This window comes from Parasteatoda tepidariorum, chromosome 7 (assembly GCF_043381705.1).
Source record: "Parasteatoda tepidariorum isolate YZ-2023 chromosome 7, CAS_Ptep_4.0, whole genome shotgun sequence".
NCBI lineage: Eukaryota > Metazoa > Arthropoda > Arachnida > Araneae > Theridiidae > Parasteatoda > Parasteatoda tepidariorum.
Genome location: NC_092210.1, coordinates 43,688,522 through 43,707,612, shown reverse-complemented (window position 1 = coordinate 43,707,612; position 19,091 = coordinate 43,688,522). Strand labels below are relative to the sequence as shown.

The 19,091-nt window shown below is 29.1% G+C and overlaps 1 protein-coding gene across 2 annotated transcripts in view; it reads right to left on the bottom strand.

Moving 5' to 3' along the window:
- The window catches only part of LOC107452277 (neuroendocrine convertase 1-like), a 98,910-nt gene that overhangs the window by 39,237 nt on the left and 40,582 nt on the right, over positions 1-19,091 (bottom strand). For both annotated transcript variants that reach the window (XM_043042632.2, XM_071183351.1), the window contains 5 exons: positions 12,734-12,871; positions 7,447-7,555; positions 6,814-6,851; positions 3,131-3,207; positions 2,955-3,043 (listed from right to left, as the gene is read on the bottom strand). In XM_043042632.2, the coding sequence (XP_042898566.1) occupies positions 2,955-3,043; positions 3,131-3,207; positions 6,814-6,851; positions 7,447-7,555; positions 12,734-12,871 (451 nt within the window). The remainder of the gene's footprint in view (positions 1-2,954; positions 3,044-3,130; positions 3,208-6,813; positions 6,852-7,446; positions 7,556-12,733; positions 12,872-19,091) is intronic.

Below are 19,091 nucleotides of genomic sequence, written 5' to 3'. Positions count from 1 at the left end.
AATAAAGCTCACTACGGCATAGTTATTTCACATATTTTTTAAATTTATATTAGTCATTTACCTATAAAACATAACCCATATATTTTTATTTGGATGATATATAAAACAATTATGTATTTAAAATAGTATTAATTGTTATATTAATTGTTAAATAATATTAATTTTATAATACAACCGACGTTGAACAGCTAGAGCAATTCAGTAATTTTGAACCCTACCCAGGAGACAAGAGAACTCTTATATTAAGCATTGGGACAAACTTTTCTTGGTGAAGGACTTTTCGATAGATCTAACCCGAATTTGTGTTACAAGGATAGGAAAACCATGAAAACCTCCTAAGATTAGCTTGATAGTTAGTGGATTAAAACCCATGACCGCTGAGGCGTTTACCACTAAGGATATTATATTTCAGGACAGTGGTAGAGGTTAACCAGGAACAAAATTTGCTTCAACTAGCTACCGCAAGGATTCGAACCTGTGTCACTTCATTGAGAAGCTAACGCTCTATTTCCTAAGACACCATGGCTAAAATAATATTAAAACATGTAGTTAAATTAAAAAGTAAAAGTTTCATTTTATTCTAAATTAGTGCTTATTATGAACTCAAGTGAAATGTATCTCTTACACATAAAATGATAGAGTTTAAAAAGGTAAAATGAATTCAATATATTTCACACTTTGTTAGAAATTCTTAACTACTTTGAACCAAAATATCGTTTAAACTTGCTGCAGCTTTACCTAGGTGAAATATTGTACCATCTAGTAGTACAAAAATTTCCTTGGTCTTTATTGCATGTTAGTAGGTCCCAGATTGAATGAAAAAACGGTTCGATTTAATATATTTTCAAGTGTGCAGCAAATATGCAAATATTCAATATATCGATATGAGGATTCAGCATTTAGCCATTTCTTGAGAAAGTGTAAAAAATCCTAAAGTATTGTTGAAATTCTCTGGCATAAAAGTTGCCATAATATTTTGTGCCATGGAAAAATGACGTTAACAGTAATTTTCTGTAATAGAACCATAAAAAAAATACATATATTGGACAGACTTTTTCGGTAAGACCGTGTATGATTAAACACGGTACAGTTTACGATAAAAAATTGGCATTGATTGTAATCTAGAAAATTGTGTCAATAATGTTAAGAGGACGCTATACCAAGAGAGAAACTTTTCGCAAATTCTCTTTCACTTCCATAAATATTTAAAAAAACTGAGTTTAAGCAGATCAAGAGCAAGCCATGATGTTTTAAATACTGCAAAGATATTTTCAAAATATTAAAATGAAAATAAATTATGAGAAGATGACTTAGGATTATGTGATGGCAAAGTACTCAATAATTTGTTTGCGTCTTCAAATTTCGAATTTTTTTAGTAATTGAAATACTATAGATTTGCCTAAACTCACTTTTCCTATTCTTTAAATTTTAAATTAATTATGGCCTTAAAAATAGAATTTATGATGAAAAGTTTCTCATGCGGTATGGCGTCCTCTGAAGACGAATCATAGGAATGCAGCGATGTAGCGTCGGGCTGTCATCTGTCGAGAAAAAAAAGAATTGCATGTTTTGCGCATGGTCATTAATGTAGAGGATGGAGGAAAGAACAGAAAATAGGGCTGAATTTGTTATTAATGTATATTAGCATTAGGGTGAACCTGGCCAGGTCAAATGTCCAGGTTTCATGCAGGATTCGTTTGCCGCCCGATGGTTGGTATCGAACTAGTCAGCTTAATCTGATGCTCTAACCGCCATTAGAGAGGTTGTAATTCTAACCAAGGTAAATTAGAAAGCTTGTAGTCCGATTCATCCTTACGATTTACTTATATGAAACTGATTCACAGGAGAGAAAAATTTTGGTATAATAACCTTACTGTATGGTGAGGGTATTTTCACCCAGAGATTTTAGGACTCTATCTCTTAGCGGCCATGTTAGGAATACAACGTAATTTAGACTCAGGTCAGACGACGTGGACAATGCCTGAGCTGGTACCCTTTTCTCTCCAAACTTCCACTTCAAACAGAGGAGTGATAGACACCTTAAGCGAATGCGCCACTAGAGCAATTCTGATAAATAAATAAAAAATTTAAAAAAAAAGCAATAACAATGTTACTTTGGTAATATTTATTTTTGTGTATTTCAGTATTTATTAAATTATTCATTTTGCGCTTTCTTTTCCTTTCCTATGGTTAGAGTTCATCAGAAGTTCTGATTTTCAAAATCATAGTTCTCATTTAACCGAATAAATGGTTTTTATGCCATGCTCTAAGGTATCATAATAAAACCATCAAATTTCACCATATTTAGTATTGAACAGTATGGTAATAAAACCATATATCATGGTTTATTTAACCAAAAATTTTTAAAGCTTAGTAATTTTTATTAAAGCGCTTTGCTTTAATAAAAATTACTAAGCTTTTGGTGTATCCATAAAGCCTGAAGCAAAGTAAATTTTATTGTATTCTGGCTGTTTTGATCATACATTTTCTCAGTGCACAATGTGTAAAAATATAAATGGACCATCTAATGATCTGATCTTGACGCTTTAGGACTCAATCATAATGGTTCGAGAGGATGACCTCAAATATGCTTACTAATTAGGGAAAATGAAGTTGTAAGTTACAAAAACAGACACAAAAAGCTTCTTTCTTTGAATAAAAATGCTTTTTTTTCCGATGGATTCAAAAATATGATCCTCAAACTATAGGGAATAGCCGCAATCTGGAAAATATGGTCCCAATAAAACAAAAGAAAGGTGTGCAATAATTTTTTAACTCACTCAAAATGTTCTCGAAATATGGCGAAATGTGTAAATAGTCCAAATTAACATTAAGGGGCCTTTGGATCGCTCTCCTGAACAAACTATTTTCCACATTGCAGTTTTCCCGATATTTTGACTGTCAGGAATTAAGATGTTTTTAATTATTACATGTTATTTCACTATTTAGTTTACCTCCAATCTTAGCATTGTAAGCAACTCCAACGCCGCATTTTTTGTTATCAGCCTTCATGGCTACTTCTCCAGCGCAACGTGTTCCATGACTAAAAAATAAATATAATAAGTATTTTAAAGAAGATTACAACTCAAAACAAACAAATTACAAATAAATAAAATATTTAAAAAAATACTTGTTGGAATCGGATGCATCGTATCTTGGAAAGGGATCATCGTCATCATCATTGGTATCCCAACTAGCTTTCGGATCCTGGAAAAATAAGTTTTTTAAGTAAATTCATAAAGGAACTTTCTTATAACCACTATATGTAATCTTATCTTATAATCACTGATCATCATCACTGGTATCCCAAATAGCTCTCAGATCCTTATAAAAATAATGCGTTAGTAAATCTATAGAGAAACTTTTTTATTACCACTGTAGCGTATCTAGAACAAGTCTTTGTTTTATTAAAAAATATTTATTTCACACCACAACAAATACAGTAACGACAATAAACTACCCGTCACAGGTTAATAATAATCTTTCAAAAATATATAGCAATTCCCGTAACGGGTTAGAATAAACTTACAAATTCCAAAAACCAACAACTACTCCAAAATATCAACAACTCTCTTTTGTTCTAATTTTATCGTCTGCTTTTATTTTATTGTTTATCTCTTTATGTGTTTAGTTTATTTTGTTTATGCTTTTGCTAGCCCGGTAATTTTTAATATTTTTAGACTTTATATCACTATATATAATCTTATCTTATAACCACTGATCATCATCATTGGTATCCCAAATAGCTCTCAGATCCTTATAAAAATAATGTTTTTAGTAAATCCATAGAGAAACATTTTGATTACCACTATACATAATCTTATCTTATAACAACTGATCATCATCATTGGTATCGGGTCTTAGGGTCTTAGAAAAATGTTTCTTTTTTTTTTTTAAGTGAATCCATGAGGAAACTTTCTTCTATAACCACTATACATAATCTCATTTTATAACCACTGAAATTTTTAGAAGACATTCTCAAGAATTCTTGATTTTTGTTTCTTTAAGATTGGATATTTTACAAACATATGTTAATTTTGACTTACGTTGTAAGATCTTTCACCGTATGAAATATCGCCTTAGGTTTTATATTATCTCTAGCTAGTGCTATTAATATACTGTTAATGAAAATGATACTATAAATTTTCGATCCGCAATATTTTGAAAGATAAAGAGGAGCTCGAAATACATCATTTAAAAGTTATTCCCGAACTGCTCCGCATAAATTTATAAAATACGAAATATCTGAAAATTAATCTTACATATTTATGGTTATTATCGAGGTGAAAAATCTGGAAAAATCTGGATTTTTTCTTTAAAAAAAATATTGTTTTTTTTTAAAAGCATATGTGAAATATTTGAAAAAAGAAAAAATATGCAAGTACAAAATTATAATATAACTTAGAATTTAGTTCAAATTGATTTTTTTTAGAATTTCCCTTCATGAAAATGCTTTTGAGAAAGAGCTAAAATAAAATTTTAATTCAATACTTAAATACAATTAATATATTTACCTAATAAATAGAATATTTAACATATACAAAAATACAACTAATAAATTTGCTTTATTACATTTCTTTAAAATCGATTGAATAAAGAAGATGCTAAGATTGCCAGTCACCTTATGAGTAAAATTTTGCCTGCTAAGCTAAATTTTTTGTTTCTATTTTTTATTTTTTAAGGTTTAAAAATAGTGAGCAATGTTTAATAAGAAATTCATTCACTAAATATGATTCTTAGTTCTATTTTCTGCAAATTGAAAAGCAGTGTTGGCCAATCTTAAGCTTTAAGGAAAAAACTATTAAGGAGTTTCAAAGATTCTTGCCCACTGTTCAGCCTACCTATTATAAAATTAAAAAGAAAATAAAATTGTTGCAGTGTAAACAAGTACATTTGATAATACTTTGAACCTAAGGAAATTGCTTTGATAGTATAAAAAAGAAACACGATTTCCTCAATTTTCCGAATTTCCTAGATCCCAATTTTTCAAAAATCAGTTCCAATAAAGATATTTTTTAAGAAAAAAAAAACACATATTTTGAAACCTGGCCATTTAAGCATCAGTAATTTTCTTGATTCTCCAAAATTATCAAAATTGTTGCGTCTAGCATATCGAAAAAAATTTAAAAGCTAATTAGCTATTGCATGAAAAAAAATTTATCTAAAAATTGTTTTATCTGTATTGTCCTTTTTAATTTATTAAATGCCTAAGATACACGGATTTAAAAGTAGGAAATAAAAGACTAGTTTCTGAAATAGATTGCAAAAGCATTTGGGCCGTCGTTATGATAATTTCTGTTAAAAAATGACTGAGAAAGGAAATATTTTATGATGCAATGAACTTGAATATTGTTTATTTCTGGTTATTTGAAAGCGGTTATTTCTCAACGAAAAAAATTTAGATTAAAATGGATGCTTGTCTTTTAAGCAGATAAGAACTGCTATTTTAACAAATGAACTCTGTAATTTTAGCAAACAAACTATTTTAAAAGAATTTTTTTTTTAAATAAATATGTAAGCTTGTAATCGGTGCAAGCTAAGAGCAGTGCTCATATTACCAGCCAACCCAACTTCAAAATAAGCCCCAATAAGCTGCCCGAGCTTATTGGGGAACGAGCGTTCGAGAACTCTCTGAGCAACAGTAACTCTCATGTTCACCTAATAAAAAAAAAATTTAATGTCTTGATTCTAAAATTTTTGCTTATTGAAATCATATTTAAATTTTAAAATATTTAAAACTATAGTGGCCTATTCTTATTAAAATATCTGGCAATGCAACTTACCAAAAAATTATATATGAAGACAGATAAGAATTAGATAGAGTATCAATTCGACAAAGAAATCATATCGTAATTTATTTATATGACGTTTATTTATACGACGTTCATTCATTTCTGAAAATTGAGAGCAAGTATACAAAAAATAATCGTAAAATGATTTGAAAAAAGATTAAGTTATCTTACAGTAAGCTAAGTCGCATGACAAAAAGTAGAATTTGAATTAACAGTTTTAATCCGTTTATGATTAGGGTTAATTGATATTATTTTGAATTTCGCGGATATTTATTTTTTTTAAAAAAGTTCTTTCGAAAGTGTTGTTTTTGCGAGCGTTAAAACACATAAATTCTAAAAAAAGAAATATTATATTTACTTTATATCTTTTTATTTTCATTGAAAATAATATAAAATATATTTGATAAATGCATGTTTAATATATGTTACATTAAAAATTAGGAAAAAATATATTAATTATATTGTTTTACGCTTTCATCAATAAAATTAATTGGGTCAATTTTTGGCGGCCGATTTTTCTATTTATCTTTTCTGGTTCTAATTCGATCATTCTTAGTTTTATTGCAAAAACTGAGGGAATCCAAGGGGAACTCTTTTTCGTAAAGTTTGTAGTATACAAAGAATAATCGTAAAATCATTTGAAAAAAAAAAGATAGTTATCGTACGGAAAGAAAAGCTGCATGGCAAAAACTAGAATTTGAAATGAAGGTGAAAAATTATACAAAATATAGAATTTTACGTAAATGTTTTATACTACTTTAGCATAAGTTCAATGCAGAAAAAGGGGCTTTAGGTTTCTAAAAACAAGAAAAATTAATAACAAAAATGAAAGTACAATTATTTCAGAAGTAACACGTGAAAAATATGAAAAAAATACCGCAGATTATTTGTTCCTTTTTAATTGCAATATAATTTGATAAATTATATTGTACAATAAAATTTGTTAATATAATTTGCTAAATATAAATTATTAAAAACTCAATAAACTGAAAGAAACTTTGAGAATAGAATTTTAGCTTACATAATTTCCAATTATATCAGTATGATTCCATTCCAAACCTGAAAAAGAGATACATTTTTACTATACTTCCCTTAAGAAAAGTCAGTCAAACTTTCATTTAGAGTCATGCTACTTATAAATACTTACATTTGAAATTTTTACTCATTGAGAGGCAATTGCTTATTTCACTTTGCTTGATATCGTTCACAAAATCATTTTAACACTAAAATGATTTCGTTCACAAAATCATTTTAACACTAAAAATTCTGAAACAATTTTCCTTTCGCTTCAAAAAAAAAATTCATTAAATTTTCATCAAACTATTTTGAAGTGTTCGTCTTTCATTCAACTTAAAAATATAATGTTATGACAGCTAATAATTTTTTACAATGATATGTTTAAGAGTTACTTAGCGTTTTAAAGAGAATAAACATTCGACTTTTTAATGTATATTATACCAAAAATCCTATTAATTAAGGGCATGATTAAAAGTACATTTTATAAGAAATTTTAAACAATGAAAAAGTTTTTTCTTATCGAATAGGGGCGCCAATGTTTGGCTTAGAGAGCTGGCGGAGAACCAAAAATAGTTTGAAAATTGTGATCTAAATACATCAGTATTTATGTTATTTTATAATTGCATAAACATCTTACCATCATCCATTATGGTAACAACAATTCCTTTGCCGGTATAACCCATGTTCCATACTGGAATAGTTCGCATGTCTAACTCAGGAAGGTTGTTTAAGCTTCTTGTATCATGCTGAAATCAAAATAACAGATACGTAATTTTTTTTATAAATAGTTCATATTTAAGACGGTGTACTGATCTATTTTTCAACTTTTGATAAAAATACGACAAATTGAATGTTATTTTAATTTGTAGCATAAAGCGTTTTAATAATCTGTAAAAAATATTTTTCTTACTTTCAAAGTTTTATTTTTTTTAAATATTAATATTTGGACGTAACAGTTGCGTAATTAATAGTTACACATTATTTAGAAGTCATTAAAAAACTATAAGTTTTTTTGTCAGTGGTATTTCTTAGTGGAATAATAATCTAATAAGCATATCAGTTGTTAACCAAACTTTTAAAGGATGACAAATATCAAATGTAATTTGTCTTTTGTCATTTAGTAATCACTGAAATTACTAACAGAATTTGAGATTTTTCAGTATTTGGTATTCGTAACAAATGTGTTAAATACCCATTTTCACTTCAATACTCGTATTTCATTTTGTCTTATTTTAATGTATTTTTGTTGATCAGCTCATTCATTTTTGGATTTAGGGCTAGTAGCTCAATGACATAGACATAGTCAATGACATGACATGGTACATTCATAGACATGTCATAAAAGTAGACAATCAACCTATGTACGTATCCGCGTCTGGAAGGAAAGAAAGAAAGACGTAGACAATCATAGACATGACAGTCATAGACATTGACAGTCAGTCAGACTATGACAGTCATAGACATAGACAGTCAGTCAGACTATGACAGTCATAGACATAGACAGTCAGTCAGACTGTGACAGTCATAGACATAGACAATAACATGGCATAAACGACATAGCTCTGTGATTTTGTAGCCGACTCAGACAAAGAAACTCCTGGATCAAGCGTTTGGTCAACTTAGTCTTCGTGGACGAATTTTTTCTGGGACTAACCCGCTTTTGCGTTACATGCAGAGGAAAACCACGATAGCCAACAGCAAGGGTTTGGGGGGAACTCTAAATCAAGTTCCACCGACCACTCAAGTTCCACCCACATCAGTATTGTGATTAGTGCAATCCAAGAGCAGAATTCTAATCTATCAGCTATCGCAAGAACTTGAACCTGGGTCATTTGATTGAAGGCAAGCATTTTAGCCCCTGAACCTCTAAGGTTCAAATCTTATAGTTTAAAAAATTGTACCGTTTGATTTCAAAGACTAGCACTAACAAAAAGAGATCCGTATTCAATGATTGAAAAGATAAAAATATGCCAGGTGGTTCAGCACAGCGGTTAAAAATTTAGAGGAAAAGTATAACACATCATATTTATACAACTCTGAGATGGACATTCCTATCATGTTCTAATTTTCAAATTACTATTTTCGAAAATTTCATCTAAATAGGATCAACAAGATCTTTTTTTTTATCTGCAACTAAATTAGTGATATTAGCAAGAAAATAACCTGACACGCTAGCTAAGTTTCGAAACCATTAAATTAAAAGATCATTAAGTTATAAACACTTTATTTACAAAGTCCTAACATGATATTTTAGAAACACAAGCATATAATACTAAGCTTACTTCGGACTCACAACAATATATATATTCGGACATAATAACAATATATAATTCATTGAACAGTTCAACATGAACGGAACATGATGTTCATTGAACGGAACAACCCATAGCCAGCGGCCCAAGTGAGTGGTACACTGGACTATTATTAAATTTGAAGAGCTAAAGTAAATCTTGATCACTAGTTCTGGTGATGTGTCACTCAAAACTGTCTAGTGTCATTGCATTTTTTGGGGAAGGACTTCTTAATTTTGATTACTTGTTTTTGAGTACTCTTGCATTTATTGTGAAGGCTAAGTGAATACTAAGTGAATAGAAAGTCATTATTTAATGAAAAATATTTTGAACGTAAGATTTTTATCTTTTTTTAACCAATTACAGATAAATGCTACCCACCCAATTGAGTACCGAATTGAATTTCATACTCAGATCATTTTGACTCGAGGATAGATATTGAGGTTAAATATACCATCTCAAAATAAGTGCCACAGCATGTTAAATTAGTGAACTACACTATGACGAGGAACTAGTTCTGTACCTATTTGAATCCAATTTTTGACAATAATGATCTGAAAATGTAAATTTTCGGTAAAATTACTTTAGTTTTGGTAAATAAAAGTATCGGCTCACATGCGCATAAAAATATGAAGACACCCTAACAGCGTACTATGATATTTTCAGAAATAGGCTGCTACACGACTCGCAATCTTTATGATTTGTCCATTATGTTTGTAACCGCATATTGAACCACTCAGTGCAAGTAGAGAGTTATGTAGATAATTTGGTTGGACTTAACTTCCATCAAAAGAATTGTTCATTATCACTTCGTGCTATCTTACGTCCATGGAAGAATAATAAAATAATACACGTCTTTTTCTATCTGTGTTTTAGTGCATGCTTAAGATTTTTTAAATTCCTTTTGAATCCGCTGAATATGATTTTTTTTACCATTGCCCTTACATGATCAGAAAACAACTTTTTCTAACAATTTTCAATATTCAGTTCATGTTTTATTAGTGTAAATGCAAACTATATTCCTTCCGTAACAAGCACTTTGTTATTATATCTGAAGCTTACAAAAGCATGTTTCAATAGAGAAGCTATCAAAAAAATTAAACACGTGGTGCAGCGTAACACGTGGTCTAGCGTAAAAATAAAACGTGACCTATCCCTGTTATTGCAAATCCGATTATCATAATGATAACAAAGAAAATTTGCCTTTCACGTTGTATTCAAGTTGTTTGAAAAATTCGTAGAGTTAAAAACTATTCAAGTGATTTCGTTAAAATTTTTATTTTGCCATATAAAATTACATGCTTTAAAATGACGTAAAAATTGTTTACCTTTCAATTCAAAATTTTTACTGTTATTTAATAAAATAATATATTTTTACTAAAATTTATTTTCTGCTTGGAATTATCTTTGGATAAAAGAATTTTATAATTGTGTGTAAAAAAATTTCAATCCGCTTAGGAAGTTTTCGTGTTACAGAGAAACACGAAGTAATAAAATTAACATTAAGGGGTCCAAACTTTGGAGTACACTCCTGTCCAAATTATTGGGACCATATTTTCCAGATTGTGGATTTCATAGCTCAAAATATCATCTGCACTTGTTAGTTAAAATATTTAAGGTCAATCTCTCGAACCATTAAGATTGAGTCCTAGAACGTGAGAACGTGAAGATCCGATCATTAAAGTAAAAGTTATTCAGAGTGGTCCGTTTTTTTTGTGCCCTGTACATAAAAACTGATTTCCAGAGGGATATTTGAATGATGAATTTGATGGTAATTTTAACATGTGATGGTCAATTTTATTAAATCACCGATAATATTTAATTGAAGTTTTAAAAAAATTGAGTGAATAATGATTTTATTCAAGTTTCCTTTTGTAAAATATTTTAAATTTAGGAAACAAATGTTTGCTTCGTTAAATCTGAGAAAAGGAGTCAAATTTCACAAAAAATATCCTTTAAAACATGACGAATATTTTTTTTTAATTGACAGAAAATGTTTTTCTTCTTGCTTTTCATTAGCATGATGATAGTTTTTAGAACGTACTATTATGCATAAATTTATCCTTAAACCCAAAGTGATTGAATTCTATCTAATTGAGAATATCGTAAACATTATCTCATAAATAATTCATAATACTTTTATGTCTAAACTTTATTTTTGAATATAATAACTGAAATACTTTATTTCATCCTAATAAAAGTGTTTTGATTATCTAAGGCTTCATTCTAGTTTTAAAAAGTATACAGCTTTACCTTTCATTATTTAAAAAAACATATTCTGAACAATTTTTTAATGAATTCTGTATAAAATTTTCAAAAATTGTTATAGATAAGCAAATTAGCGTAGCGTGCTTTATTTATATATCCTTAATTAGATACTTATTTTTAAAGAGAAAAGAAGTTTCATTTTTCTTTTAAAGAGAAAAAAGTTTCATTTTTCTTTAAATCCGAATAGCGTAGATTGAGTGTATTGTCCTGTAAGAACATTTTAATCCATCTTCCATGCTGAAAATATTATTTTATTTGAATTTCGTTCTTAAGTAATTTGTATGAGCAAATAATATACTGAGTTGAGCTGAACAATTTGAATGTTGAATTTAATTACAGAATTATTTTAACTTAACTCTGAACTCACCGTCTCTTTCAATAACCATCGGTTGTTACTGACAACTTTATAACTTCAATGTAAATAACAGTTCCAGTTCTCAAACTCAAATATACTCAACTGAATAACTGAAATAAACTCAACTCTTGATTTGAAAGATGGGCTTATAGGAGAGTCAACTCAAGTTAAGTCCAGACTAAAATGTGGGAGTGTCATTATCTTCAGACCAATTAATTGCTCTCAATTTTTGGTGGCCCCATAAAAATGAATGTTGTATTGAGTGCTATTTGTATGGAGCCTGACGACGCATTAAAGTTGAAATTACATTAATGGTCCACAGTACTGATTAGAAACTAATGTTCTACTAAACAATAAAATCCCAAGAAACTCTAAATTTAGTATTCCCGTAAGTAACTGTGAACGACACATAGTGTTATAAATTAGACTGATGCTTTCAAAACTTATAACATGAAAATGATTAAAATTTGTAAAAAAGATCAAGAGCCTAATGTCACGGTGCAAATTTTTTCTACCCGAGTTCCTATTTTTTAATTAAAAAAGTTTTCTACAGATGGCGCTGTAAGTATAAAATATTTAAATAAAAGAAAAGCATCTGAATTCTTCATTTTAATTTTCCGAAAAGTTTAATTGACATTTAGAACACGTCCACAATCACTTGTAATCAGTGAGCGAAATTTTTATACATCAAAATACAACGGGCAAAATTGATAGACAAGACTTAGTGCGTAATCTGTCTGAAAAGTTTTGTTCTAAATCTAGAAACTCAGAAAAACGTATTTCTTGTTACATGACTGTGTTGCAAGAATTTTTTTATTACCTTAAATGTCTAAGTTTCGTAAGGTATTATAAATATTTTGAAAACTGTCTGTATAATTTAGTACACCCTATATTTATTACACATATTATACAGGATATATTACGGATAATATTATTAAGGATATATATAGTGATGATATAATATAGACTACAAAAAATTGCTTTGTTGTTGACTGTATTGTATTACTTACCAGGTACCACTGATCTGGCCACAAGTAGTCATTAAACCTAAAACGTTCCTTAGTCGTCTCCCTCAAAAATTCTGGAGTAACTCTAGAAAAATCTCTTTTCACACGATTTTTTGCAATCTGTTGTTCAGCCCATTCAACCTAAAGTTTAACATAATTGGGAAATGATTGATATCAGACATTGAAAACACAATGTTTTTTTGAATGATAGTTAGCTGCTAATCGTTGGTAATATAGTATTTGTGTATATGAACTCATTTTCTGTTTATCAATTATTTTTTTTTACTTACACATGAACCTAGAGTTGTCAGGTCCTATTATAGGCAAAATGATTATTTAGGATTTTACCTGAATCAACAATTTCATGCATAATTTTCGCATCATACACTCGTAATCAAAGATTTGAGTTAGTGAAGGTAAACGTTCCCCCCGACGTTTATAGACATAGTTATAATATATGCACATATATACACATAACATTTCCATGTGGTTATTCCTGTCCCCTGTTTTGAGTATCATTCAAAAAAATTTAATATGTTGAGTTAATTGAAGGAAGAATTTCATGATAAATTCGGATTAAAAAATTTGAGTCAAAGAAAACATTTGCTCTCATTTGTTTTGGTCATTTGTTTCGCAAATCATTCTAAAAATTTTAAAATTTAGGCTTAAATGTAGGAAAAATTTCCTGATGCATTCGGATTCAAAGATTTGAGTTAATGATTGAAGAATTTTCATGTAGTTGTTCCAGTCTCTTGCATTTCGTATCAATCTAAAAAATTTAAAATGTTGGCTTCATATTTTGATAAAAATAATTAAGCTTTAAGTGTATTACAATTTTCAACAAAAAAAAATTGAATTTTATTACCTAATTTGAAAAAACAATATTTTTTTTCGTAATTCTTTCCTTCTTTTTTTTCATGGAATTAAGTGATTTTATTGCTTGCTAAATAGTTTAAGAACCTGCTGCAAATTCAATGTTTTTAATTAAATATAAAGTGAATATTAATAAACAGAAAACATTGGCTAATAAACAAAACATTTAATAACGAAACAATTAGCGCATTGTTTGATAAACAAAACATTTAGTAACGAAACAATTAACACATTGTTTTTAATAAAAAAACATTTAATAAATGAAAATGAATTTAAAAAATGAAATAAAAGAATGCACCTGTTTAATTTGCAATAAACAAAATATTTATTCATAAAATGAAATCAAAATTTAAAGCAAATTAAAATGTATAGCTGCATCTTCCCGACCTTGTACTTCTTACATTATGAATGACAAAAATTTAGCTTATTTTATTCCACGTATAAACTCTAGATATAAGGCAATCATATTTCCTTTCAAAAATGTCCTTTCTGAATTTTCATGAAGAACTTGTTTTTCTAAATAATTAATAAAACATGGATTATTATTTACGCATTTCGTCAATATCAAATTGAATTGACGCTCTGGTTTCTCAACTCAGTAAATTTTCTCTTCATTAAATCACGATTCTGAGAGCCTTTTAGGCGGCCAATTAAGCGAGATTAAATAAATTAGGCATTCTCTAAACTGACGTCTTGTTGGTTTAGTCATCCAATCTATGCGGTTATGAGCACTATAAATAGGATCTTTTGTTTACTAATTTCAGTATGGTGCAAATGAGGTGCATTCAAATTGAAATTTGAGCTTCGCCGCTAGAGGCATTCATTTAGTAAACTTAAAAGTTCCTTCTCAGAAATAAAGGTGACTTAATAATGTATAAAATAAAACTCGAGTAAATATGAAGTTGTCACTTATCTATATTAAAAGGATGAGAGGAAATTTCGATAGCAGCTGAAAGAGGGAATTTTTACTTGATTTAGAATTGACTATTTCATGAATTAAACTGTAGATGGTTCTATTTTTTAAATATTTAAAATATAACATTATGTATGCTATCTTATAGTTCTATTTAATAAAAAAAAAAAGGATTTTATTCTTTGCACATAATTATTTATTTATTTTTTGTTGCGTCAAATAAAATTAAGGATCAACGTAAATTGTGTGCAAGAGCTCACCGCATTAGTATTTTTAAGTTATTTGTATCCATATAGTATTTCTTTTGCTTTTAGTTGTGATTTTGCAACATGTTTCGTTAATATTGTGTAAGAAGAACGTTAATTGAAAATTAAAGAAAAATAAATTCTGTGCTAAAAAGCAAAGTTAATAAAGATATTCTCTTATTAGTTTCGAGAGAACATATACAATTAATATATCACTATACAATTATTGACGCCAATGATGCTTAATTAATTTTGGTAATAGGTACTACTAAGTAAAGATGTGGTTTCAGTGGGTACAAAGTATTTTTAATGCATGTATTCATAGTACTGTGGTAATAGGTTTTTTACGATCGTAGGTATTAAGAAAACTAATGCAACTCTATGCAAATGACGTAAGTATCTAGTTTCTTTCCTAGTTCGTAAGTTTTGCGAAAGTTTTTTTTATTTTTTTTATTTGTAAATGTCTTACATTTCTTTTAAAAAGAGAGGACAAAACAGAGTTTACGACTACTACTGTTCAGCTCCGTAGCCTTGTAATTTTGAACCAATCTAGAAGACAAGGAAACTCCTGGATCTGTAACCCCAGAGGTATTGATCTGTTATGGGAACATGGAGGACTTTGAAACTCTACAGTTTTAACGTGCATCAGTCACCACCGGCCGGCAGGGATCAAATCCACGAACTCTTGGACATGGGCTCAGTGCCCTACCGACGAGGCTATCCCGGCCTTTGGGGTAAGTATTTATCAAAAATTTTACTTACGGCTATTTTGGTAAACAATTAAAATGTGCTAATGTAGGATTTAAAAATGCGAAAGACGTTTAAAACAGCCCTTCTTGGTATATAGGTCGATTGCCAGCAGAATATACTCCTATTTTCATGAGTCGTATGAGACGCTTTTCAATGTCCTATATTTTATATTATAACAATTAATGATCAGTCAAATGCAAACATATATGAAGTTGACGAAATAAAATTTATTTGAGCATGAATGAAACTTCGTGTCCTTCAATCCCATTTATGACGCAAAGGGACGAGTGTCTTGACTCGAGACAATCAAACTCATCTTCGTGCAGAACACTTTTTTTCTGTTAAATTAAATTGATTTGAGTTACATGGAAAAACACAAAACAACTCCTCGGGTATGCCACCAGTGGTTTAATTATAAATAAATTGTCTACCACAATGAAAAATTCGCATCAACACGAAGTGTTCATGCAGGAGTGCACTCTTCGCCTGTCACGAGAACTCCTTCAGCCACTAGACTGCAGAGTTGGACAAAAATGTAATCGGTTGCATTTTTCGATTACAGTAATCAATTACTCGTAATGATAATATCAAGATAACATAATTTTGATTATAACTGTAATCGTGATTGCAACAAACAATTGCAGTAATCAATTACTTGTAATCGTGATTACAACTGTCAAAAACTCTTATTGCAGCTGTAATCGTGATTACAATAATTGATTACAGTAATCAATTACTTGTAATCTTGATTACGACTGTAATCAAAATTTTGATTACAACTGTAATCATGATTCCAATTAATTGCAATTACAAGTAATCACAACAAAAATTATTACGGGTAATTATGATTACAAATAATCAAAATATATGATTACATGTAATCATGATTACATGCAATCTTGATTACAAGTAATTGTGATTACTTGTAATCAAACTATACGATTACAAGCAATTACAATTGCATTCTATATGCAAATACATTATGTAAGTAATTATGGGGATACATATTTTTATGTACATAGAATGTACGCTTGCATGTACGTACAATTTGTGATTCCTATATATACATATACAATGCATGTAAAAACGTTGTTTGTACGTACAATATACAGTACGTATATGCTTAGTACACGTAATTAAGCATTTATGATAATTGCACGCATATTTGTTAGTTTTCATGCTAATGCAATGTTTCGCATGTTTGTATACATAGAAAATATATGTATGAACGTATGTGAAAATAATGTTCAGATGTATGCATGCATTTATGTGCGTAAGTACATACATTGGATAAATTTGCGATAGTAGAGCGTATATACAATGTACGTTTGTAAATACACTCTACGTATTTACGTAAAATATGTAAGAGTGTTGTTTATAGGTACACTATATGCACATAGTTGCTTAAATCAGACGCATACATGTATGCATGTACATTTATATGTACAGAGATATAGGGTTTGTACACGCAGCATGCATATTTATATAACTATATACTTTGTTGATACATCTGCACATGTAATGTATGGATGTACTAAAAATGGTTAGATGTACATATATATATGTATGTACCTACAACGTATACATGTACGTAATTACATTTAATGTATAAATACATGAGTACATTTAAATACATTTTTTTACAATGTGCACATAAATTGTGCATGCACTAAAAAAATTTTATTACAGTTAAGTTATTAAAGTTCGTTTTAAAGTTTATTCTAAGATATATAAAACTCAATATCGTATTTTTTGGAAAGCAAACGATAATCTTATTTTAAATTCCTAAATATTATTTCCACATATTAAATTAGCAGCTTTTTTGCTATCTATGAACTATGTTATCAAAAATTAATTCGTAGCGTCTAACATTTTAAGAAAATACCTGAAAATTATATTTTATTCAAACAATTTTAAAATTTTACAGAACAATTAAAGCTGAAAACTAAATTTACATATCATTTGATTTTGTCATTTAGCTTTCTTGAGTCGTTATCAGTTAGCTTACATACATTTTATTTTATAAATTGTAAATATATTTAGACATAAATATATTGTACATAATGTATGTACGCATCTACAATGCATGTACATACATTCATACATAGTACATATGGATATGCATGCATGGAACATACGTGTATTGTACGCGTGTGTTTACATTTATTGGACATATATACATTGTACATGCTGCATGCATTGGGATAACATGTAAGTACACATGTAAAATTTGTATGAAAGATTTATGTAAAATATATGTATGCACATATGTACATTATAAGAACATTATATGCCTATTACATCATATGTACATTATATGAATGTACATCTGTACACTGTATGTATATACATCTGCACAATATGTGCATGTCAAATGTATGTATGTATGTATGTATGTACATATGTTATGCATGTCGAAAGTATGCATCTGCATCTGTACAATATATGCATGTCGAATGTATGTATGTGTGTATAAATATTTATATTGTTCATAAATAAATCGTACGTGTTGGCTTGGGACATACATATATCGTGTATGTGTACACGCATACATGAAAGGGACAAACATTGTACAAACAATGTATGTTCGCACAAACAGCAAGCATATACATGCGTACATGAACAAAGATATACATTTTACATACTCAAGTTTTGCGTAAAATGCATACATTCATTGTGTATAAATGTACATGTCTACATTGTTTGCACATGCATACGTAATTTTTATCTATATACATACGTACATATAATTTATACATGCAATGTAAGTGAATGTATATGTGTGTAACTAAAATGTCTGCACATATGCATTTATCTACCATTGCATTGTATAAATTCATATGTTCATGCATTTTAGTTATATTCATTCGTACATGCTCTGCATGTAAATAAATGCAAAATGTATTATTATACGATACATTATACTATCTACTGTGAAATATAATCATATGTATTTATACAATAGTCTTGTAATCGTATATTTAGATTACATGTAGTAATAATTACAATCAAGATTACATGTAATCATGATGTAATCATATATTTTAATTACTTGTAATCACGATTGCAAGTAGTTGATTACAGTTATTGGTTATGTAATTAGGGTAATCAGGATTACAGCTGTAATCAAAATTAAGAATGTGTTTGTAATCATGATTACAAGTAATTGATTAGTGTAATTGAGTATTGTAATCACGATTACAGTTGTAATCATGTTGCAATCATTATTACAAGTAATTGATTACTGTACCTAAAAAATGCAATCGATTACACATTTGCTCTACTCTGATGTAATCAAAAATTATGATTACTTGTAATCGCGATTATCTGTAATCGTGATTACAAGTAATTGATTGCATAGCAGTAATTATCTGTAACCAATTACAGTTGTAATAGATTACTGAAATCGACGCCCAACTCTGCTAGACTGGCATGCTGACTATTACCGTGGCAACGAAAATAAGCCATTTCTAATAGGTGTATGAGTTAACCTTTTCGTATTTCTTTGGGTTGGGAGAGATTATCATTTCTTCTATTATAAGTGGTTTCACTGTTTCCATATGAGATGGCAACCTACGAC